Genomic DNA, 24400 nt, shown 5'->3' on the forward strand with positions numbered 1-24400 from the left:
CCGTCCGCACCCGACGGCGGCAATCCGTTCAGGGACCGTGAGGAGGCACTCATCGCTCCACTCCAACCGCCGCCAACTGCCTGCGGGCCCACGCCGGGGCTGGGGGCTGGACCACGCGCCAGCGAACGCCCGGCAGGGTACGTGACCGGGCACGTGGTGGGGACGCAAGGAGCTTGATCCTGCGCGAGTTGAGAGCTCGCAGGGCATGATGGGAAATGTAGTGAGGCCCCACGGAGCATGACGGGACACGTGGAGCGTAACTGGGCATGTGACGGGGGAGTGCAGAGCAAGATCAGGCATCCGGTGAGGACGCGAAGAGCATGACAGGGGCCCGTGACAGGGGCGTGTGGTGGCACGTGGTGAAGGCGCAAGGAATGGGACACGCAGGTGGTGAGGATCAGCAGTGGGGCCCATGATGGCCAAGCTGTGGGCACGTGGCCGGCAGAACACGCTGGTGGGGACAAGGCCCTAGAGACGGCGGGCTGCTGGAAGGGTCAGGCCTCACAGCCGTGGGTTATTTCCACCCTCCGTCCTTCTCCATCGCGTTCAGAGGAAACGTAGACGCAGACAGGACTTTAAAGTCAAACTGCCCAGTTCCTGAGAAAACAAGGTGATGGCCCTCACCTTCCCAGCACCGGAGCTGCAAAATCTGCTGCACCTGCGCTCTTGTGGAGCAAAGGAAGAATAGCCCTGGATTTCATCCCCTCCAGCCTGTTCCCTGCGTCCTCCCACTCTTGCCAAATGGAGGCCTGGACGCCTTTGGGTATCCTCTCTCTCCTGCACCTGCCTTGCCTTGACTACGGATCATTTCCTTCCGCTTATATGTGTCCCCAGATACCCCGCCTTAAAACAAACACGCCTCCCTTTGTCCCAAATGTTCCCGCTGCTACGGGTGGTCTCATTCCTACTCTCCGTGGGAAAAACTTCTCAAAAGGGTTGCTGCAAAGGCTTTCTCGGCTATTCTGTCTCCACCTCCTTACCCTCCATTTTCTTTTCAACTCACTTCAATGCCACTTTCCCCTGTTCCACGCCACCATTCTTCTGTTGTTGTTGCCAAATCCATCAGACGCCTCTTTGTCCGCAGGTTACTGGACTCTTGTCAGCATTTGATGAAGCTGACCTGACTGACCTTTAAATGCTTTTTTTCTCTTGGCTTCTGTATTTAGTTTTCTTTCCCTCTTGCAACAGAGGACCACAAAACTAGCTGTTTAAAGCAACACCTATTTATTATCTCACGGTTCTGTGCACTAGAAGTCTGACACCAGTCTCACTGGGCTAAGATCAAGGCATCAGCCTCACTGGAGGCTCTGTGGAAGAATCCACTTCAAAGCCCATTCAGTTTGTCGGCAGATGCAGCTCTCAGCCTGAGGTCCCCACGTCCTTGCTGTCAGCTAACAGTGATCCTTAGCTTTTAGAGGCTACTCTGTGGTCCTTGCACGTGGGCCCCTACATCTCAGAGTCAGCAACAGCATGCCAATTCCTTCTCAGGCTTGGAGGGAATATTATCTGATTGATATTTTTATAGGCTTTCCTCATTTTTATAGGCTTTCCTCCTCTTCTGCGGCATCTCTCTCTGAGTCCAGACAGGGAAAGTTCTCTACTGTTAAAAGGTCATGTGATTAGATTGGACCCACTCAGATAATTCAGCTCCATGACTGTAATTACATCTTCAAAGTCCCTTTTGCCGTGTAAGGTAGCGTATTCACAGATTCCAGGAATTAGGGCATGGGTATCTTTGGAGAACCATTCTGCCTGCCACACCTTGCTGGTCACCACATCCTCCTGATTTTCCTCCTACGTGTCTGGCTGTCCCTTCTCAGTCATCCTCCCCTTCCTGACCTCTAAACATTAGCAACCTCAGGGCCCTGTCTGTGGACCCCTGCCCTTCTCTATTCCCAATCCCTGAGAGAGACCAACCATTCCCAGGTTTAAGTATGTGATATACCAGGCCAGCCTAGATCCTCCCCTGGGAACCAGAGCTCTAGGTGCCTGTGTCCAATTGACTTTTTCAGTGGTTCTCAAATTGTAGTCCCCAGACTAGCAGCGTCAGTGTTGCCTGGGAACTTATAAAAATTGGGAGAAAATTGTTGGACCCATCCCTGTACTCCTGAATCAGAAAGTCTGGGGCCTGGGCCCAGAAGTTTCTCTCTTTTTTTTTTTTAAGAATTTATTTATTTATTTACTTATTGGCTGCGTTGGGTCTTTGTTGCTGTGCGCGGGCTTTCTCTAGTCGCATTGAGCGGGGGCTACTCTTCGTTGCGGTGCACGGGCTTCTCATTGCAGTGGCTTCTGTTGTTGCGGAGCACACGCTCTAGGTGCGCGGGCTTCAGTAGTTGTGGCACGTGGGCTCAGTAGTTGCGGCTCACGGGCTCTAAAGCGCAGGCTCAGTAGTTGTGGCATATGGGCTTAGTTGCTCCGCGGCATGTGGGATCTTCCCGGAGCAGGGATTGAACCCGTGTCCCCTGCATTGGGAGGCGGATTCTTAACCACTGCACCACCAGGGAAGCCCAGAAGTCTCTCTTTTAACAAGCCCCCATGTGATTCTTGTGTCTGCTGAAGTCTGCAGACCCCTGGGCTGCTCAGTTGCTCCACCTGGTAGTCCTCAGTCAGGCATCTGACTCTGGATTCTCCCGTCTGCCTTTTTGACCTTGATTTTCTTGGCATCACTATCCACCCACCCAGGTGCTCTAGCCACTATGATCTATTATCTACACAGCGGCTGGAGGGATCTTTTAAACATATAAATCATATCATATTCCCTTGCTTTAAAACCCACCAATAGCTCCCACTGCCCTTGAAATTAAATCCAAACCTTTGCCCTGGTCTACAGGGCCCTCCCTGCCAGCCCCTCTGACCTCACCTTCTGATGTTCCCTCTGGCTTAACTGTGATCCAGCCACCCAGGCCCCCTCTCTGGTGGATCTCACAAATACGGTTGACCCTTGAACAACAGGGGTTTGAATTGCGAGGGTCCACTTATACGCAGACATTTTTCAATAGTACATATTACAGTACTACACCGTCCGCGGTTGGTGGAATCCATGTGTGGAGAGGGCCGACTCTAAGGTATATGAGCATTAACCCCACACTGCTCAAGGGTCAATTGTACTGAACTCTTTCCAGCCTCAGGCCTGTGCACTTGCTTACCCATTGCCTGGACTGCCCTCCTTTCAGGTGGCTGGCCTCTTGGTATCCTTCAGTTCTCAGCTCAACCATCCCTCCTGAAAGATTGTCCTGCCCCCTTCTAGAATGCACCTCACAATCCTGCCACTCCATCTCCCTCTTTCTTACCACATCGTTTACTTCCTGCATAGCATTTTACGCTATTATACTATCTAGTTTATTTATGGCCTCACCCTATTCCTACCCCCATATATTATAAAATCCAAAAGGACAGAAACCTTGTCTGTCTTGTTCTCTAATGGATCCCTAATACCCAGCCTAGTGCTTGACTCATAGCAGGTTCTCAATAAATATTTGTCCAATTCAATAAAATTGGCTTTCTACCTGCCTATACCAGACCTTGGTCTAGCTTGTCACTGGGGTAGAGACCTCACCCCGCTGACAGACATGGGTGCTTAGGCCTGCAGGGGTCGTGGCCTGCTGATCCAAAGCTCCTTGTTTCTTAACACTTCTGGAGACCCTCACCCACCCCTGTCTTTTCCATTCAGTGAGTTCCCACCACACAGCCATGATACGAATAGTAGAGTACGACCGTAATATTTATTAACTATATAACAAAATGACATTGAACTTCTAAACCTTGGAAATAACCTTAATAAAAATGTTTGTAATTCAATAATATTGAGTAAGAGAAGTTGGACACAAAAGAATACATGCTATGTAATTCTGTTTATTTGAAATTCAAAGCCAGGCCACATTAATCTATGATGATGTAAGTCAGGATAGTGTTAGGAGTTCTGAATGGGGGATGCATGAGGAAGCCTCTGGGTGCTGAAAATGTTCTGTATCTTGATCTTTTTAAAAAATGTTTACTAGTTTATAGTAAAGGATACAGATGAATGGCCATGTGAAAAGGTATATAGAGTGAAGTCTGGAAGGGTCCAGAGTGCAGGGACTTCTGTCCCTGTGGAACTGGGGTGCACCACCCTCCCAGCACATGGATGTGTTCACCAACCCAGAAGCTCCTCTGTATCTTGACCTTGTGAGTGAGTATACACATATAAGTTGTACCGCAACTGTGTAGTTAAGATTTGTGCACTTTATAGAAGTTATACATCAGTTTAAAAATCTAGGTAACTAAAAATACCTTCACTATTCTAGAGGGAGAGAGAGGGAGAGACTGAGATTCAGAAAGAATTGTGTCAAAGCACGAGTCCGCTCCCGTTTGGGGTCTGTGAGGTATGAATAGGCACCCAGTCGCTCTGTCTCCGCCCCTCCCCCATGCCTGGCCAAGGCGAGCACCTGAGTACTGCTGTTATCAGAGCCGGCCGAGCAGAGGCTGCCTCCCCGGTCCCCTGATACGGCCTAGTCCCACCTGATTCTGAGTGACCTTGAGGACACTGGGGTGTTTCTGGGAAAGGGGAGGAGGAAAGGAGCAGAGACTAGGTAGAACTGGTGTCCAGCTACAATCCCCACGTCTCTGCACCTGCTGTCCCATCCTGGGGAGAAGAGAAGGCAGAGCAGATCAAGTCGATGATGCTGGTGTGAGGCCCCGGTGGGGGGCTCGGTGGATCCCGAGAAGCCAGGTAGTCCAGTGTGGGGTTCCCCTGGCCCACTGCCGACTTCTGGTGAGACGCCAATCAGTTTTTACAGAGGAGCAGGGTGGGAGCTCAGGAGACCGCTCTCCAGGGTCCCAGACTCTCTGGAACAGTGTTGTCCTAAGACAGAACTCTGCTTTAGAATGGCCTGGGGGTGTTAATTGTAAGTGCAGATTTCTGGGGTTCATTTGAGATGTGTGAAGGGGTGACTCAGGAATTCTACTGTAACTCTGCTTCCAACAGCTGCTCGCCAGTTTGAGAACTGATCTAGAAGGTGGGAAAGACCTTGGCTGGTTTTTGCTCTCCAGTTGTAGGTCAGGACACCTGCTGGGCTGGAGCTTGCATTATTAGTGTCACTCCAAATGACCCTGCAGATGGCCTCTTTCATGTTTACCTCCAAATCCGAGTTAAAAATGTAGAATCCTGGACCTCCAAGTGACCACACTTTTCGTTTAAACCCTTTGTTTTAAAGATGAGAAAACAGACCCAAAGTCATAGCGGGTTAGGACTGGAATCGAAGACTGGCGTCCTTAAGAGCCTCTCCTTTCAGGGCCCTTGGGGGCTGGGGGCCAAAGGAGTGGAGGGAGCAGGCTCCAGGGAGGCCGCCCTGGGCTCCAGCAGGCTCCGTGGATGGCGTGGCAAGTGAGTGTGCCCGAGCTGGAGGACCGCCTGCAGTGCCCCATCTGTCTGGAGGTCTTCAAGGAGCCCCTGATGCTGCAGTGCGGCCACTCCTACTGCAAGGGCTGCCTGCTGTCCCTGTCGCGTCACCCGGACTCGGAGCTGCGCTGCCCCGTGTGCCGGCAGGAGGTGGACTGCAGCAGCTCCCCGCCTAACGTCTCCCTGGCGAAGGTGATCGAAGCCCTGCAGCTCCCCGGGGACCCTGAGCCCCAGGTCTGTGCGCACCACCGGAACCCTCTCAGCCTCTTCTGTGAGAAGGACCAGGAGCTCATCTGCGGCCTCTGCGGCCTGCTGGGCTCCCACCAGCACCACCGGGTCACGCCTGTCTCTACCGTCTACAGCCGCATGAAGGTGGGCAGCGAGGCTGCTGGGGGGTGGGGAGCCGGGCCGCCCCTGGGGACACAGAGCCGGGTCCTGAGCCCTTGGGGCCCTCGCCCGGCACAGAGGGGTCCAGGGCCAGCCTTGTTCTGGAGCAGAACTTGCGGAGCGTTTGCTCATCCACCGATCACCTTTTGAGCAGCGGCTCCAGTCTCCAGGTGCTGGGGACTAGGTGATCCACGGGATGGAGAGCCCCCTGCGTCACGTGCTAGCCCCCTCCCCTGCTTTAGTCTTCTCTGTAGCCCTCATTAGATTGTTGAGCGCTCAGGGGACTGCACTCTCAGGCAGGTGAAGACAGGGACTTTGTTTCATTCCCTGGGATATTTCTGTGCCTAGGACCGTGCCGGCCAGGTAGTAAATGCCCAAAATGTATTTGTGGAATCAGTGGATTCCTGCCCTGATGGACTGTTGCCTCAGAACTAGCAGATCATTATTTACGATGAATAATAATAATAATGATACCATCTTAGGTTAGTCTGTTGATCTAAGGTTTATGAAGAGTGGGGTTGTTGTCATACTTGCAAATGAGGAAACAGGCTCCGAGAAGGTAAGGGTCTTAGTCAAGGTCATACAGTTTGTCAGTGGTAGAGCTAGGACTCACATCAAGGCCAGTTCTCATTCCCCTGGCACCAGATCAAGGAAGGACAGGAAGGGTTTTTGGAAGTAAATTGTAATAGGGTACCTGACCCGGTGTTTGGGTGGGTGGGGGGCTGGGGGCAGTAAGGATGAGGAATGAGGAAATTCAGGGGAGGGGGCAGGACGAGGGAGAAGCATCGAGATCCGTAGACAGAGGGGCCCCTGGAAGCTGTTCCAGGGCTTTCCTGGCTGAGTGCTCTGGGCAGCATTTCTTTGCTCCTTCAACCCTGGGAGAGAAGTAGGAAAGGTGCACAGGGCCAGCCAGGTCGTCCACCAGCTTCCCCTACCCACAGACATTTCCTGGGCATCTAGTATGTGCTAGGTGCTACACTGGTACCCATGGTACAGCAGTGGGCGAGAAGTTCACCCTGCACCAGAGCTCACAGTCTGGGGGTCTGACAGAGTCCCGTGTGTCAGGTGCTGCTGTCAAGGTTAAGTACAGGCAATGGTGAGACCATCTGGAACATGGCTCCTGCGTGGTCTCAGGTGATCAGGGAAGACTTCTTGGAGGAAGTGGACTGGTAAGCCGAGACCTGAACCATAAGGAGGACTTGAAAGGAAAAGAAAGGGAGGAAAAGCATCCTAAATATAAAAAGAGCATGTGCAAAAGACCAGGAGGCAAACAGCATGGCAGATTTGAGGAATTATACATTGTTCCAATAAGCACGAGGGAGAGTGAGGTGGGAGTGAGGTGAGGTAAGCGTGGGTCAGGTCATGAAAAGACCTGTGTGACATGAGACAGGATTAGGGGTTTATTCAGAGAACCGGGGTTGGAAGGTTTTAAGCAGAGTCGTGATGTGGCTCGATCGCTCTGCTAGAGGATAGGTTGGAGGGTGAGGCTGGGAATAAGAGATTGGGGAGTAATCTACATACAGGCGGTCACTGAAGCCACAGGTGTGGAGAAGACCAACCAGGAGAGTCTGCAGGAGTGATGGGGAAGATGATGCCCCCAGGAGCATCAGGACTTAAGATTTGGGTAGAGAGAGAACTCTGAAAAGGGGCCAGAAGGAATTCACTGAGGGAGCAGGAACGTTGGCTGAATGTAGCCTCCAGGAGATCAGAGGAACAGAGCATTATGACGAGAAGGAAATCACTTGTGTGAAATGTCTGCTGAGGATTGAAAAGAGCCTGTCTGGTTTAGCAGTAAGAATTGGTTATCTTGGCAAGAGTAGTTTTGGGGGAGTGTGAAAGGAGGAAGCCAAATTGCAGTGCAGTGAAATTGAGTCGAGTTTTATTAGCAGAGGGCTGCCTGGCGGAGGAGGAGACTCTTGGGAGCTCGTCATTTCTGGCTAGGAGCTGGGAGGGCTTGGGTCCTGGTTTTGGATGTGGGTTTTTGTGATCTCAAGACTCCTCCGTGTGCTGCAACTAAGTTACGTTCCATTATCAGATCTCTTTCATGCATTCCTGTTTTCTCCTATTGATTGGGATCTTAAGATACTTTATTTATTTGCATAATTCTGTTTCCACTCACTGTGGCCCAGTTGATGAGAAAGAACTAGTCCCATCTCTCTTTGCCTTGGCAGGGTTACCACTGGGATGCCCTTCTCAGGCTCCTATGAGATTGGATGCCTTGTTATGGAGAGCAAGGACTCTGTGTTCATTTATCTCCATGCTGGCTCTGTTTTTTTCTCAGCTCCCTTCCGGAAGGGCTCTTGCAGCTGACTTCTGCTTGGGCACTGTCTAAGCCAAAGATTCTGCACACTCCATGGGCACAAACCAGCAGGGCTCCATTAGGTTGTGCAGCCAGATGGTGCTCTAGGTGGTTCTGGTTGGATCCCTAAGGTTAAGTCAGATATGGGGCCAGGGCAACCTAGGAGAAGTTTACTTCAGCCTGGGAGGCCCTAAATCCAGGCTGGGCTCAAGCCTGCTGGCGATGGGTTCAGGTCTGTATAGGGAGTGGGGGGTCACCAGGTGACCCCTCCCTGGGCCATTGCATGCACCATTGGCTTCACTTGGGGCCAGCCTTTTTGTGATGACTCTTGATGAAATGCTGACTAATTCTGGACCTGCTGGTGACCAGCAAGTTTACCAGGTGGGTTCCCTATGGGCAGCATTCCATGCAGGGAGCGTTGACTTCAGATTGGCAGTTGCCCCGCTTGGATGTTGTGTGGTGACTTCTGGTGGCTGTAACAACGTGTAGCCTCTCTGTCCACGGCATAGAGAGTGATGATGTGGAGATCTCTTCTGTCCAGGCAGTCCGTGCTGTCAGTGTGGAATATTCTTGAATAGCCTTTCCTATTTTGTGCTTGTGGCCGTCGGGCTGCCCCCGGGAGCTGGGGCGGGTGAAGGGGTCGGTGGCTTACGGGGCCTGTTGCCTCCAGGAGGAGCTAGCAGCCCTCATCTCCGACCTGAAGCAGGAGCAGAGGACGGTGGAGGAGCAGATTGCCAGACTGGTGAACAACAGGACCCGGATTGTCGTGAGCGCCCCGCCCCTCTGTGCCCTCCACCGGGACCAGCCGCCCGCCTCCCCTTTCCTGCAGAGCCCAGCTCTAATCTGTCCTTTACAGGAATCCATGCCTTCCATATACAGCCAGAATTCAAAGCATTCCAGGGTGGGGTGGGGGAAGCGCAAAGGCTCTCAGAGGAATTCAGCACAGTTGTCAGGACCATGGCCAAATTGGCTGGTGTCCTCCACGTCCTTGAGGCTGAGATAACCCAGAACCCAAGTCCCGGAGGTAAACAGCTTAACACGTGGCATGACCGCCCGCCCTCTGCCACCTGTGTCTGCTTGACATTGACAGCCTGGGCAATGCCCTCCTAGTACCTTAGAGCGCAGGCACGGGAAGGCTTGAAGCCCTTGGTGGCGGTCTGCTTTTCCTAAACGAGGGGCACTTGGGTCTGGGAGTCTGTGGAGCCTGGGCCCTGCAGGCAGTCATGAGACGAGCAGGAGAGCAGCATCCGTTGAAAGTCAACTCAATTAATCTTCCTCATCCTAGAGAGGGAGCCCGCTTTACCCCGTCTGATGGAGGCAGAACTCAGGGTCACACGGGGAACCCTTGTTATCTCACTCCAACGTCTGCTCTCCAGGGCCTTTCAGACTTTTTTTTCAGTGGTGGAACCCCGTGATAAAGCAAAATCTTACGTTCACACTTGTTAGCAAAGATGGGCAAAAGCAGAGCCACTGTGTTGGAACTGGGAGCTGGGGGCCCAGCCTCTGCCCTGCCACTGTCGTCCTCCCCCTGGGGCCACCTCCGGGATCCCCAGGCACAGTGTGAACACCTGGCAGGAGTCAGCCCTGGGACTTGGGTACCAGGACCAGCCTGGTCAGAAGGCCCAGGAAGGCCTGAGCTGCCGGGCTCTGGGGACGCCAAGGTCAGCCATGGCTCCTGCCTTGACCGGCCCCTCCCTGTCCCAGAATGAGTCTGATGTCTTCAGCCGGGTGATCCGCAGTGAGTTCCAGGAGCTGCACCATCTGGTGGACGAGGAGAAGGCCCGCTGCCTGGAGGGGGTGGAGGGTCACACCCGTGGCCTCGTGGCCTCCCTGGACATGCAGCTGGAGCAGGCCCGGGGCGCTCGGGAGCGGCTAGTGCAGGCTGTGGGTGTGTTGGAGCAGTTCGGCAACGAGAGTCACCATGAGTTCATCCGGGTGAGTGGACAAGGGAGTGTCCCCTGTGCCAAGGCCACCGGGGCTCCAAGAGCCTCCCCTTTCCTGTCGGCTTCCGCCTAGCCTCGCCCACGCTCTAACCCTCCTCCCTCTTGTCTTCCAGAAGTACCATGCCATGGCCTCCAGGTAATAACCTCGGAGGGCACTCTCAGCGAGGGCCTGGTGGCTGCGGGCACGGGCGTCTCATCTCCACTAGATCCTCCCTTTAGTTTTACTGGTGCCGGGAGCAGCTGCCCACATCTGGCTCTGTACTGAGCCCAGGGAAAGTGACAGCCTTGCCTTTAGGGGTCTCCAAGCCTTGTGGGAGGCAGCGGTGAAGTATGGTTACATCACTATGGGCACCTAGAACAGTAGAAGTTCACACAAGCTAAAGAATTAACACAGAGGAGGAGGTGACTGGGGGGAGATCGGCAAAGACAGCACACAGGTGGGATGGCTGAGAAGGGCAGAGGGCAGGCGTTTGCCAGGCACGCTGACTCACGTGAAAGGGTAAAGTGTGTGCAGGTTTGGAGTATTGTGAGAATTTCAGTATCATGGGTGTAAAGGACGATGCAGAGCAGAACAGGAGATGAGGTGGGTGATGGTGGGTAAGGAAACATGCACCATGGCTTGTAGGAAGGGGTTGGATCCATGTTCCAAACCCAACAAACGAATCACCTGTGCAGTTCCTGAGCCTTCCTCAGCCACGTTTATGAGAGTCTCCTTGTTTTCTCCAATTTCCCTTAGTCTTAAGGACAATTTGGTTAGGAGCATTGGCTTAAATGAATGGACAGACGATCTGATTGGCTGAGTTTGGTTTCCACTCCAGCTGGAGCTGGGGGCCAGGGTCACCCGATACAGAGAAGTGGTCCTCAAACAGTGCATCAGAACCACCTGGAGGGCTCAATTAAAACAGAGGTCACTGGGCCACAGTAATGAGTTCTGATTCAGGAGGCCTGGGGTGGGACCCAAGAAAATTTGCATTTCTAACAAGCCCCCAGGTCCTGCTGCTGCTCACAGACCTGCACTTTGAGAGCTACTGATGTAGAGTTTCCCCTTCCAGGAAGGAGGCAGGTCCTGGCGGGGGGGGTGGGGTGGGCGGGTACATGGTGGGCATCTTCAGTGCACGGTCTTCTGAGCTGTGGCTTGGCTGGTTGGACCTACGTTTGGGTGAAGGGCTGGGGTGCACGGTAAGCAGCTCTGCCATCACTGTGGACCTTTGCCCCCAGTGCAGAGCTCCAGCAGGCCCGGCCCCTGGAAGGCGCGTTCAGCCCCATCTCCTTCAAGCCAGGCCTGCACCAGGCTGACATCAAGCTGACTGCGTGGAAAAGGCTCTTCCGAAAGGTTCTGCCAGGTGAGACCCCACCCACCCATCCTCCTTCCAGTGTACGAGGTGCAGAGAACTGGAGGGGGTGCTGGCACAGCTAACGGTGAGGGCGCGGTGGTGGGCTTCCGCCAGCAGGGGGAGCTCAAGCCCAGTTCCATCTCTTACTAGTGACTGGGAGAGTGGTGTAATTTTTTTTTTTTTAAAGGATATTATCTATTTACTTATTTATTTATTTATATTTTTGGCTGTGTTGGGTCTTCGTTTCTGTGCGAGGGCTTTCTCTAGTTGCGGCAAGTGGGGGCCACTCTTCATCGCGGTGCGCAGGCCTCTCACTATCGTGGCCTCTCTGGTTGCGGAGCACAGGCTCCAGATGCGCAGGCTCAGTAGTTGTGGCTCATGGGCCTAGTTGCTCCGCGGCACGTGGGATCTTCCCAGACCAGGGCTCGAACCCATGTCCCCTGCATTAGCAGGCAGACTCTCAACCACTGCGCCACCAGGGAAGTCCAGTGGTGTAATTTTTGCACCTCAGTTCCCTCATCTGTAAAGAGCCCGCCTTGCTGGGCTGCGTAGTTTCTAAGTAGACGTGTGTGTGTGTGTGTGTGTGTGTTTGTGTGTCTGTGTGTGTGTAGTTTAGTGCTTAATAAATGGCAGCGGCTGCTCTGCCAAAAAATAACTCGGACCTTTAATTAACTCCTTCATTACTAGCACATAAGGAAGATCAATCAATAGACTGATTTCATCCAACAAAGGCACAAACAGGGTTGATATAAGAACAAAAGGGGGAAAGGGGAGGACAAAAACTGCAGATAATCTCTGAACCATGAATGTTGTTTGCACGTTTTAGGTGTAAACTGATTAGTTGGCAGCGAGCAAAGAGGTCAGTTGGGATAGTTTGTCCTTGACTGGGCTGCTAGGGTATCCAAGAAAGCCACTGCCATTGTTAGAGTCTCCAGAAAACCTGGGGAGTGAAGCTGAGGCGCCCACGTGACAGGCCGTCTCCCAGATCCTTCCATCGGCACCTCCGCCTTAGGCAGGCCGCCTGCACCGTTTCCCTTGCCAGAACGCCTGGGCTTGCAGCAGCCCATTCTCCACCCTTCAGGCATCATTCACTCATTCGGCAAATGTCCTCAGGGTTGCCTGCTCCAGGCCCCCAGCCCCTTCTAGGCCCTGCGGATACGGGGAAGAGGCCGACTCAGTTCTTCTCGCGAGGAGCTCAGGGCCTGCCATCGGCCTCCCTCGGGGCAGGGCCTGCTGCTGCCTTCAGCGAGGCTTGAATACACATCTCCTCTGATCTCTCCCAGCCCCGGAGTCCCTCAAGCTGGATCCTGCCACGGCCCACCCCCTCCTGGAGCTCTCCAAGGGCAACACGGTGGTGCAGTGTGGGCTCCTGGCCCAGCGGCGCGCCAGCCAGCCCGAGCGCTTCGACTACAGCACTTGCGTCCTGGCCAGCAGGGGCTTCTCCTGTGGCCGCCACTACTGGGAGGTGGTGGTGGGCAGCAAGAGCGACTGGCGCCTGGGGGTCATCAAGGGCACAGCCAGTCGCAAGGGCAAGCTGAGCAAGTCCCCAGGGCACGGCGTGTGGCTCATCGGCCTGAAGGAGGGCCGGGTGTACGAGGCCTTCGGCTGCCCGCGGGCGCCCCTGCCCGTGGCCGGCCACCCTCACCGCATCGGCGTCTACCTGCACTACGAGCAGGGGGAGCTCACCTTCTTTGACGCCGACCGCCCCGACGACCTGCGGCCGCTCTACACGTTCCAGGCTGACTTCCAGGGCAAGCTCTACCCCATCCTGGACACGTGCTGGCACGAAAGGGGCAGCAACTCCCTGCCCCTGGTGCTGCCCCCGCCCAGCGGGCCCAGCCACCTCACCCCCCCGCAGCCCACCAAGCTGTAGCGCTGCTCGTGGGGCTGCCTTCCCAGCTGGGCACGGGGGCTCGAGGGGTCCCACCAGCTCTGGTGAGCAGAGTTTATGTAGTCATTCGGGGAGGCCTTCCTGCCTGGCTGTCCCTAGAAATGTTTAACGATAGGGAGAGAAGGACCACGGTCCCATCCCCAGCAGTCAGGGGTGTGTTTATTAACCTCTTTCCAGGCTATTAACCTTATTAACCAGCGGAGCCAGGCCTTGGGGCCCACGGGTCAAGCTGGGCTTCCCTTGGTCCCTCCTAACCGCGACCTCTGCTTACTCTTCCCCCTGAGGGTGGAAACAATCCCACACGTGACTTCCCCCCATCATTGTGAACTTTAAATAACTTTAAGGATAACAAAATTGACGTTATTTCTTCCTTTTCAAATGATTTGCAATTATCAACCGCTGTACCTACCCACTGCTTTATGCTCAGGCCTTTAAAAGCAGCTCCAGCCTCTGGTGGGGCCACATCTTGCTTCCACCCCTTGCCCGTCAGTCTCTGGTTAGTCACAGCAAACACTCCGTCATTGCTCTGTCCCCAGAGACTTCTCTCAACTTCCCTCTCTGTTAGAGAAGATGGAAATGACACTCCTGCAGAGCAGAAGCAAGTAGGAGCCAGATGGGTGTATGGCCCATCCCTGAAAGCTGCCGGGCACATGGGAGTGGGTCCAGAGCCCAGGTCTGTGCATGCTGAGCCTGCCCTGTGGTCACCCCAGACCGAGGCTGGGACAGCTGAATTCCTTCCCAAGAACGTGAAAATTGGAAGAGAGAGAGAGAGTGGCTGGGGCTGAGTCATCTGAGGTCTGGTGCTTTAGAGAGAAGCGCCCCAGCCTTGTGCCCTGAGGTCTGTGGACCCGCCCAAGAGCCTTCCTTGGGGCACAGCCCTGCCCTGTCACCCTGGCATGAATCCACATCGGCCACACTGACAAAGTCTCAACCCACAGCCTATCTGAATGATCCTCCAGGAACAGGAGAGGAAGGAAGACTGTGAGGCGCTACCTCAAGGCCATCTTTACCGACCGCCTTATCCTCACGGGAGACTCAGGACATCACCTCCCTGGCTGTGAGGAGCTCTGAAGCTCTCTGCCCCACTTCCCTCCCAGTAGGGCTGCAGTCTATAAAAGAGCTTAGCTGCGTCTAGAACTGGCTCCTCGGCAACAGAATATCCCACAAGTCAAGTTGCAGCCATGAGCCCTTTGATTTCCACACCATCCTTTTTGGCGTGGGCAACAAGGCCCACGGGCAGCTTCCACCTTTGGCTAATCTTCCTCCTGCTGTCTATGTAAGTAATAAACTGAATCAAAAGCTGGTTGTTGTCTCTTGATCAGCTGAATCTGTCGGGCCTTGGCCTTGGTTGCTGCATGCTTGACACCTTCCAGACTTGGTTTTTGGTTTTGCAGCTCTTCCTTCAATTCCATGAATCTACCTCCACTCTCCACCCTTCTCCACCATGCTGTGTCCTGGGAGGCTGGCCCCGCTGGAATGCAAACCCCTCTGGCTTCCTGTTGGGCTCAGCTGAGGGGAGAGACTGGCAGGAGATCCCAGGGCAGGAGAGGGAGTTGGAGGTATTGATTTTGCTGGTTTTCTGCCTGCTGGGCTATGCGTTGGCAGCTTCCCTCTACTAAAGACTCCTGGCAGGCAGCCCTCTCCCTCTGCTACTCTTCCCTTGCTCCTGTCGGTGAACAGTGAGCACTGCAGCATCTTCCGTAGGTCCCCTGAACTCGACTGTTCTTTTAGAAATAGTCCCTTCTTTAAACTCCCCTCCACTACTCCCTTATGTGCACCTTTCTGCCTCCAGCCAGACCCTGACAGACACAATGGCATACTTCTGCACCCATTTAATAAATCCCCTCTTTTGTTTGGCTAACCAGAGTTAGTGTTTGTGCTTGCACCCGAAAGATCTTAACTGATACACATCCAATATGCAGAAGGCAGAGGAAAGAGCAGTTAATTCTTCATGTGGAGTTGGCATTTAAGCTGAAAGAAGTGGAAGACAGGCAGAGGAGAAGAGCCTTCAGGGATCTAGGTCCAAAAGGGATGCTGCAGCTGGAGCTGGGCCTGGAGATGATGGTGGGGGCTGATCCGGGGTAGGGGGGCATCTGTGCTACTTTAGTGTATGTTAACTTTGTCCTGTGATCAACGACAGCGTGGGAGTGGGCGAGTCTGCCCAGGGAGAGAAGATATCAGACTGACAGAAAGGAGGTCAGAGAATGCAACACCAGAACCTAGGGGAGCAGCTTAGACGGGGTTGCTAAGGAACCTTAGAAACGGGCAGAGAGATGGGAGGGTATGCTAGCAGGAGAGGTCATAGAAGCCAAAGCTTTTCAACAAAGAAGGTGTGTTCAACAGTGCCATGAAACCCCAGATTCAGCAGGAAAGGCCTAAGGAATATTTGGAGATTCTTGGTAGTTTGGGAGGGACCCATCTCAGTGCAGCTGGTGGAAAACAGAGTGCAGGCAGTTAGATAATAGCATGTGATGAAGATGTAAAGGCAAGGATTGCTGATTCTCCATCTAAAAAGTTTGATAGTGGTACTTCCCTGGTGGCACAGTGGTTAAGAATCCACCTGCCATTGCAGGGGACACGGGTTTGATCCCTCGTCCAGGAAGATCCCACATGCTGTGGAACAACTAAGCCCGTGCACCACAACTACTGAGCCTATGCTCGAGAGCCCGCGAGCCACAACTGCTGAGCCCACGTGCCACAACTGCAGAAGCCCACGTGCCTAGAGCCTGTGCTCTGCAACAAGAGAAGCCACCATAATGAGAAGAACATGCATCACAACAAAGAGTAGTCCCCGCTCGCCACAACTAGAGAAAGCCCACATGCAGCAATGAAGACCCAACACAGCCAAAAATAAATTTAAAAAAAAAGTTTGATAGTGAAGGGAAAAAGTAAACTGGGTCAAGAGTTTGGGAGAAGGTGGGATTAAGAGAAGGCATTTTTAGGACAGAGTCAGTGCCGTCCAGCAGAAGTATATGAGCCACATATGTAGGTTTATGTTTTCTAATGGTCACATTTTAAAAATTAAAAGACTCAGGGCTTCCCTGGTGGCGTAGTGGTTAAGAATCCGCCTGCCAGGGCTTCCCTGGTGGCGCAGTGGTTAAGAATCCGCCTGCCAATGCAGGGGACACGGGTTCGAGCCCTGGCCCTGGAGGGTCCCACATGCCGCGGAGCAACTAAGCCCGTGCACCACAACTAGAGAAAGCCTGCGCACAGCGGCGAAGACCCGACACAGCCAAAAATAAATAAAATAAATAAGTTTATTAAAAAAAAAATTAAAAAAAGGATCCGCCTGCCAGTGCAGGGGACGTGGGTTTGAGCCCTGGTCCAGGAAGATTCCACATGTTGCGGAGCAACTAAGCCCGTGTGCCACAACTACTGAGCCTTCCTGTGCTCTAGAGCCCGTGAGCCATAACTACTGAGCCCATGTGCCACAACTACTGAAGCCTGCGCACCTAGAGCCCATGCTGTACAACAAGAGAAGCCACTGCAATGAGAAGCCCATGCACTGCAACAAAGAGCAGCCCCTGCTCGCCACAACTAGAAGAAAGCCCGCACACAGCAATGAAGACCCAACGCAGGCAAAAATAAACAAATAAAATAAGTAAAACATAAAAAAAAAAATTTAAAAGACCCAGGTCAGCTAGCACTCAGATCTTGATTTCTTAATCCCATTCTACAATAAAAGGAATGAGAGCTCCTTGGAGAACTGGCTGATTCTGGGACTAGAACAGGAAATACACCAAATGAGCCTTTAGTATCTTGTAGTGCCAGAAGGCAAGGAAATGCTCAAAACCAGACAAACATGAAAAAAAAAAAAAAAGTACAGTAGTAGAGCCCTGTGAAAAGGATATAGGAGCCAACTGAAAACACTTCCAGTGGCCAAAACAAGAATAATTTGAGCAACAAAGTATTTTGGATTACAGTCCACAGTATAAAATAAATACCCCTGAATCCATACTGATATAAATAAATGATTGTTTAATTAAATGGGGGAGAAGAGATAAATCTGTGCAGAAGAATTCCCAGGAATTTACATAGCGAATCCGCCCTCAAGGAGGGGGAGCATAATTCCCCCTGCTCCTTAGATGTGGGCTACACACCGTGACTTCTTCCCAGAGAGGACAGAGGGTTACAGAGTAGCTTTACAGTGGAGAAACTGGACAAACACTCCCTCGGCCAGGTGATCAAGGTTAACATCAACACTGACGCCACTTTGGTACTATGTGCCCTTGATCTGATGTAATGAAAATGTCCCTTTACCTGTGGTCTTTCTCCCCAAAACTCATAACCCTAGTCTCATCATTAGAAAAACATCAGACAAGTTCCAAGTGAGGAACGTTCTACAAAATACTGACCAGGACTCCTTAAGGTAATCAAGGTAACCACAGACAAGGAAAGTCTGAGAAACTGTCACAGACAGGAGGAGCCTTGAGAGACATGACTAAATGTAAAGTGGTGTCCTGGATGAGATTCAGGGACAGAAAGGACATCAGGTAAAAACTAAGGAAATCTGAATAAACTGTGGACTTGTATCAATATTGATGTACCTGTTACCCACTCACCTGAAGCAGGGGGGATTGTTTTAGGATGGGTCAACTCTAGTACAGCTGGTTGTCCAGAACCACATCAATCTGTGCTCTGTTCATCCATTCACTCCTTCATTCATTCAACAGATATTTATTAAGTCCATACTGTGAGAAAGACACTGGTCTTGGAGCTAAAGGTAGATGAGTGTCAAGACAGACAAGGATTTGCCCTCATGGAGCCAGATGGAGAGATAGAGAATAAATCATAACCACATATGGAATAGGTGCTATGAAGAAAACAGATGATGTAATTTGATGGGGGAGGAGGAGAGTTCCACTAAAAGATCACTTATGAACCAACCTAGAGTTACAGGAGTGCATTAAACCTTTAAGTGACTCAATGATTTTATTGTAGACTAGAGTCAACCTTCTTGCAAAACGCTTGCTTATGTGCTATTAGTAATACAGAGAATATACAGGCTGGAATATTCTAGTTCATGGAGTCCTGTCTACTTGAATGCTTGAGATACAAGTGTACTGTTTTTTTGTTTTTTGGTTTTTTTTCTTCTCAATCAACCCATTATGTAACCGGTAACCACATGGGTGCTGTAGACCCAAATACCACATAATCCCTGTCCTCCCAGGGGTGGGGCTGGGGAAACGTTCCTATAGATGAATCCTCACAAGGATTGCATAAAAGGCTAGCCATTGGGAAACAAGGAGCCATTTCTCACATCACGTGCCAAACCTAATTCTAAATGGATTTAAGTGTGAAATGATGAAGCCAATGATTTCTATATTGTAGCAGTGTGAAGCCGTTTTCAAGCATGACACCAAAGGCAGAAACCATAAAGGTAAGTATCTTAAAAATGAGAACTCTATGTTGCCCAAAACAACTATAAACCACATTAAAAAGCAACAATAGGGACTTCCCTGGCGGTCCAGTGGTTAGACTCTGTGCTTCCACTGCAGGGTGCGCGGGTTCCATCCCTGGTTGGGGGAACTAGGATCCCGCAGGCTGCGCGGCATGGCCAGAAAACAAAAAAAAGCAACAATAAATTGGACAAAATGGCAAAACCTAAGATAAGAGGTATATATTGTTAATACATAAAGAGCACCAAGGGAAAGATGGAAGAAGAATGAACAAAAGACATCTACATGTCACAACAGAAATACAAATGACCAATAATATATGAAAATATTCAACCTCAATCCCAGAAATTAAAACATCAATAAAATCTCATTGTTTGCCTGTGAAATCGGCAAAGATTGAAAGAAAAAAGAGAAGAGCTACTAAGAAGTGGTAAACCGGGCTCCCAGCGTCGGCCTCCACTCCCTGCCAGGCAACTGGCACACGCCCTGGGGATACCTGGATGGGCACTGTGGCTCCCGGATCCGGAACCTCCGTGCCCTTTGACCCCGGAAGTCCGGGCGGGATGGGCGGCGCGGAGCCGGGCGCGCTTTGCGACAGAGCCGTAAAGGCGCACGCGTGGGTGCGGAGTATGGCGCTGTACGCGGCGGCGGCGGCCGTACTGGCCGGCGTGGAGAGTCGCCAGGGCTCCCTCAAGGGGCTGGTGTACGGCAGCAGCTTCCAGGTAGCGGGGTACGGGGTTCGGAGTTCGGACCCGGGAGGGTAGCCTGGCGGGGAGGGGGCCTCCCCCCTGGCCCGGCCCCCGCCTCATCTGGGTTCTCTCGGCCGCGCACAGAACGTGAAACAGCTGTACGCGCTGGTGTGCGAGACGCAGCGCTACTCCGCCGTGCTGGACGCCGTGATCGCCAGCGCCGGCCTCCTCCGCGCCGAGAAGAAGCTGCGGCCGCACCTGGCCAAGGTGACGGGTGGGGCGGGGTGGGGTGCGGTGGGGCGGGGCAGGCGGGGTGAGCCCCTCCTAACCCGGTCCTAGCTCCGCCACCGTACGCGGTGTGACTCTGTCAAGTCGCTCCTCTGAAATGAGGAGGCGCAGCCCCTAGCTGGGTTATGAATTGAGGTGAGATGAACATGCTTTGCCTTCGAGCCTTGTGTGAAAGGTAAAGAACGGAAGTGCAAAGTAGCGGCGGTAGGGACTCTCTAGGTAAAACAAAACGGTGATGTTGACCAGGGAGGAGGGTTGGGATCCAGAGCTTTCCTGGTGAGAAGCCATGGGGAAAGGGTTCAGGACTGGGAAGCAAGGCACCAGGTTCAAATCGTGTATCTGCCATTAATTTCTTGTGTGACCTTGAATAAGGTATCTCACTTTTACCTGTTACCGTCTTGACAGGTGGTCTGTTTAGCTCTTCCAGTTCCAACACTGTGGCGTTCCAAGATATTCATGCTCAAGGTTTTCTGTCTTCCTTTCCCCATCCCCAGGTGCTAGTATATGAGTTATTGCTGGGAAGAGGCTTTAAAGGGCGCGGGGGCCGATGGAAGCCTCTGCTGGACCGGCACCAGGCAAGGCTGAAGGCCGAGTTGGCCCGGCTCAAGGTTCGCCGAGGTGTGAGCCAGAATGAGGACCTGTTGGAAGGGGGATCCAAACCTGGCCCAGGTGAGCTGGAAGGAGTTGTGGAGGTGGAGATAGCCATCGGGCCCTCAGGAGAGGGCCATCCATGTTCCTGCCCACTGACTGCTGATGGTTTCCTAGCCTCCCAGGTGCCTCGATTTGTGCGAGTGAACACTCTGAAGACCTGCTCGGAGGATGCAGTTGATTATTTTAAGAGACAAGGTTTCTCCTACCAGGGTCGGGCTTCCAGGTGAGTTTAGAACCGTGACTGGCTGCCCTCATCTAGGAAGGAGCCTGGGGAAAGGGGTCGGTGGGGAGAGAGTCAGGGTGGTTGTGACTGCGCCCAGGTTTTCTTCCTACTTTTCCAGCAGTTTCTCCATTTCCTTTCAAGGCCTGTCTTCCTTCACCCTTTAAACAGTGGTTCTCTTGGGAGCCCTGTTTTACTGATACATTTTTCTAAATGTATCCCTCAATTTCTTCTCTGGCTCTGACTCCTATTTCTCACCTGATCATTCTATCTCCCAGTCTAGATTTCTGTCCTATTTTTCTCCTCTCAGGTTCATGTTACTGCTTCACAGACACCACAGTCGCAGCACGTGTCAAACCAAATTCATCTTTCTTTTGAACTCTGCACTGTTTTTTTTTTTAACGTTAAGTTATTCATTCAAAATTTAAGATTTTAGAGAAATGCTGCCAAAACAGTGTGCTTAAATGCATTATTGGATTATTTTGCAGCATCCTTTTTTAAAATTGACATATAACACGTTATTAGTTTCAGGGGTACAATGTGATGACTTGATATTTGCACGTATTGCGTAATGGTCACTAGAACAAGCCTAGTTAGCATCCGTCACCATACATAGTTGTGAATGTTTTTTCCTTTGGATGAGCACTTTCAACATTTATTCTCTTAGCAGCTTTTAAATATTATTAACCGTAGTCACCATGCTGCACATTACATTCCTGGGACGTATTTTATAACTGGAAATTTGTACCCTGTGACAACCTTCACCCATTTCGCTCACCTGTACCCCACCCCCTGTCTCTGGTGACCACAAGTCTGTTCTCTGTATTTATGAGCTTGGTTTTTTGTTTTTGTTTTAGATTCCACATAAAAGTGAAATCATATAATGTATGTCTCTCTGTGTGTGACTTATTTCATTTAGCATAACGCCGTCAGGGTCCATCCATGTTGTCGCAAATGGCAAGATTTTATTCTTTTCAATGGCTAAATAATATTCTGTTGTGTATATGTATCAATTTCTTTATCCACTTCTTCCATTGATGGACACTTATGTTATTTCCATGACTTGACTGTTGTAAATAATGCTGCAATGAACATGGGGATGCATGTATCTCTTTGAGTGTTTTTGTGTTCTTTGGATAAACACCCAGAAGTAGAATTGATGGATTGTATGGTAGTTCTATTTTTAATTTTTAAGGCGCCTCCATACTGTTTTCCATAGTGGCTGCACGAATTTATGTTCTAACCAACAGTGCACAAGTGTTCCCTTTTCTCTACATCTTTGCCAACACTTGTTATTTCTTATCTTTTTGATAATAGCCATTCTAACAGGTGTGAAGTGATATTTTGGGTTTTTTTTTTTTTTTTTGGTTGTTGTTGTTTTTATACAGCAGGTTCTTATTAGTTATCTGTTTTATACATACTAGTGTATATATGTCAATCCCAATCTCCCAATTCATCACACCACCACCCCCCTCCCCCACGCCACTTTCCCCCCTTGATGTCCATACGTTTGTTCTCTACATCTGTGTCTCAATTTCTGCCCTGCAAACTGGTTCATCTGTACCATTTTTCTAGGTTCCACATATATGTGTTAATATACGATATTTGTTTTTCTTTTTCTGACTTACTTTACTCTGTATGACAGTCTCTAGATCCATCCACATCTCTACAAATGACCCAATTTCGTTCCTTTTTATGGCTGAGTAATACTCCATTGTATACATGTACTACACCTTCTTTATCCATTCGTCTGTCGATGGGCATTTAGGTTGCTTCCATGACCTGGCTATTGTAAATAGTGCTGCAATGAACATTGGGGTGCATGTGTCTTTTTGAATTATGGTTTTCTCTGTGTATATGCCCAGTAGTGGAATTGCTGGATCATATGGTAATTCTACTTTTAGTTTTTTAAGGAACCTCCATACTGTTCTCCATAGTGGCTGTATCAATTTACATTCCCAACAGTAATGCAAGAGAGTTCCCTTTTCTCCACACCCTCTCCAGCATTTGTTGTTTGTAGATTTTCTGATGATGCCCATTCTAACTGGTGTGAGATGATACCTCATTGTAGTTTTGATTTGCATTTCTCTAATAATTAGTGATGTTGAGCAGCTTTTCATGTGCTTCTTGGCCATCTGTATGTCTTCTTTGGAGAAATGTCTATTTAGGTCTTCTGCCCAGTTTTGGATTGGGTTGTTTGTTTCTTTAATATTGAGCTGCATGAGCTGTTTATATATTTTGGAGATTAATCTTTTGTCCGTTGATTCATTTGCAAATATTTTCTCCCATTCTGAGGGTTGTCTGTTCATCTTGTTTATGGTTTCCTTTGCTGTGCAAAAGCTTTGAAGTTTCATTAGGTCCCATTTGTTTATTTTTGTTTTTATTTCCATTACTCTAGGAGGTGGATCAAAAAAGATCTTGCTGTGATTTATGTCAAAGAGTGTTCTTCCTATGTTTTCCTCTAAGAGTTTTATAGTGTCTGGTCTTACATTTAGGTCTTGATTCCATTTTGAGTTTATTTTTGTGTATGGTGTTAGGGCGTGTTCTAATTTCATTCTTTTACATGTAGCTGTCCAGTTTTCCCAGCACCACTTATTGAAGAGGCTGTCTTTTCTCCATCGTATATCCTTGCCTCCTTTGTCATAGATTAGTTGACCATAGGTGCGTGGGTTTATCTCTGGGCTTTCTATCTTGTTCCATTGATCTATGTTTCTGTTTTTGTGCCAGTACCATATTGTCTTGATTACTGTAGCTTTGTAGTATAGTCTGAAGTCAGGGAGTCTGATTCCTCCAGCTCCGTTTTTTTCCCTCAAGACTGCTTTGGCTGTTCGGGGTCTTTTGTGTCTCCATACAAATTTTAAGACTTTTTGTTCTAGTTCCGTAAAAAATGCCATTGGTAATTTGATAGGGATTGCATTGAATCTGTAGATTGCTTTGGGTAGTATAGTCATTTTTACAATATTGATTCTTCCAGTCCAAGAACATGGTATATCTCTCCATCTGTTGGTATCATCTTTAATTTCTTTCATCAGTGTCTTATAGTTTTCTGCATACAGGTCTTTTGTCTCCCTAGGTAGGTTTATTCCTAGGTATTTTATTCTTTTTGTTGCAGTGGTAAATGGAAGTGTTTCCTTAATTTCTCTTTCAGACTTTTCACCATTAGTGTATAGGAATGCAGGAGATTTCTGTGCATTAATTTTGTATCCTGCAACTTTCCCAAATTCATTGATTAGCTCTAGTAGTTTTCTGGTGGCATTTTTAGGATTCTCTATGTATAGTATCATGTCATCTGCAAACAGTGACAGTTTTACTTCTTCTTTTCCAATTTGTATTCCTTTTATTTCTTTTTCTTCTTTGACTGCCGTGGCTAGGACTTCCAAAACTATGTTGAATAATAGTGGCAAGAGTGGACATCCTTGTCTTGTTCCTGATCTTAGAGGAAATGCTTTCACTTTTTCACCATTGAGAATGATGTTTGCTGTGGGTTTGTCATATATGGCCTTTATTATGTTGAGGTAGGTTCCCTCTATGCCCACTTTCTGGAGAGTTTTTATCATAAATGGGTGTTGAATTTTGTCAAAAGCTTTTTCTGCATTTATTGAGATGATCATATGGTTTTTATGCTTCAGTTTGTTAATATGGTGTATCACATTGATTGATTTGCGTATATTGAAGAATCCTTGCATCCCTGGGATAAATCCCACTTGATCATGGTGTATGATCCTTTTAATGTGTTGTTGGATTCTGTTTGCTAGTATTTTGTTGAGGATTTTTGCATCTATATTCATCAGTGATATTGGTCTGTAATTTTCTTTTTTTGTAGTATCTTTGTCTGGTTTTGGTATCAGGGTGATGGTGGCCTCATAGAATGAGTTTGGGAGTGTTCCTTCCTCCGCAATTTTTTGGAAGAGTTTGAGAAGGA

General features: G+C 50.2%; 2 protein-coding genes across 3 annotated transcripts in view; both read left to right on the forward strand.

The window, feature by feature from the left end:
* Positions 1–140: 140 nt before the first annotated feature.
* LOC309646233 (E3 ubiquitin-protein ligase TRIM50) lies at positions 141–13229 on the forward strand. 2 transcript variants are annotated; one of them, XM_082432375.1, is made up of 6 exons: positions 141–5749; positions 8734–8829; positions 9768–9998; positions 10120–10142; positions 11225–11349; positions 12624–13229. In XM_082432375.1, exons 1-6 carry the CDS (start codon positions 5351–5353, stop codon positions 13211–13213), a joined length of 1464 nt encoding a protein of 487 aa, XP_082288501.1. In that variant the 5' UTR covers positions 141–5350; the 3' UTR covers positions 13214–13229. The 2 variants fall into 2 exon arrangements, with proteins under 2 accessions (XP_082288501.1, XP_082288502.1); XM_082432376.1 differs by lacking the exon at positions 10120–10142 and having other exon boundaries at positions 9768–10002; positions 11194–11349.
* A 5773-nt stretch (positions 13230–19002) lies between these two features.
* NSUN5 (NOP2/Sun RNA methyltransferase 5) overlaps positions 19003–24400 on the forward strand; it is a 32445-nt gene continuing 27047 nt past the window's right edge. Inside the window, exons 1-4 of the mRNA XM_082432374.1 lie at positions 19003–19352; positions 19464–19586; positions 20102–20276; positions 20373–20481. Coding sequence (XP_082288500.1) covers positions 19131–19352; positions 19464–19586; positions 20102–20276; positions 20373–20481 — 629 coding nt within the window. The 5' untranslated portion in view covers positions 19003–19130. The remainder of the gene's footprint in view (positions 19353–19463; positions 19587–20101; positions 20277–20372; positions 20482–24400) is intronic.

This window comes from Balaenoptera physalus, assembly GCF_965194825.1.
Source record: "Balaenoptera physalus genome assembly, chromosome: 16".
NCBI lineage: Eukaryota > Metazoa > Chordata > Mammalia > Artiodactyla > Balaenopteridae > Balaenoptera > Balaenoptera physalus.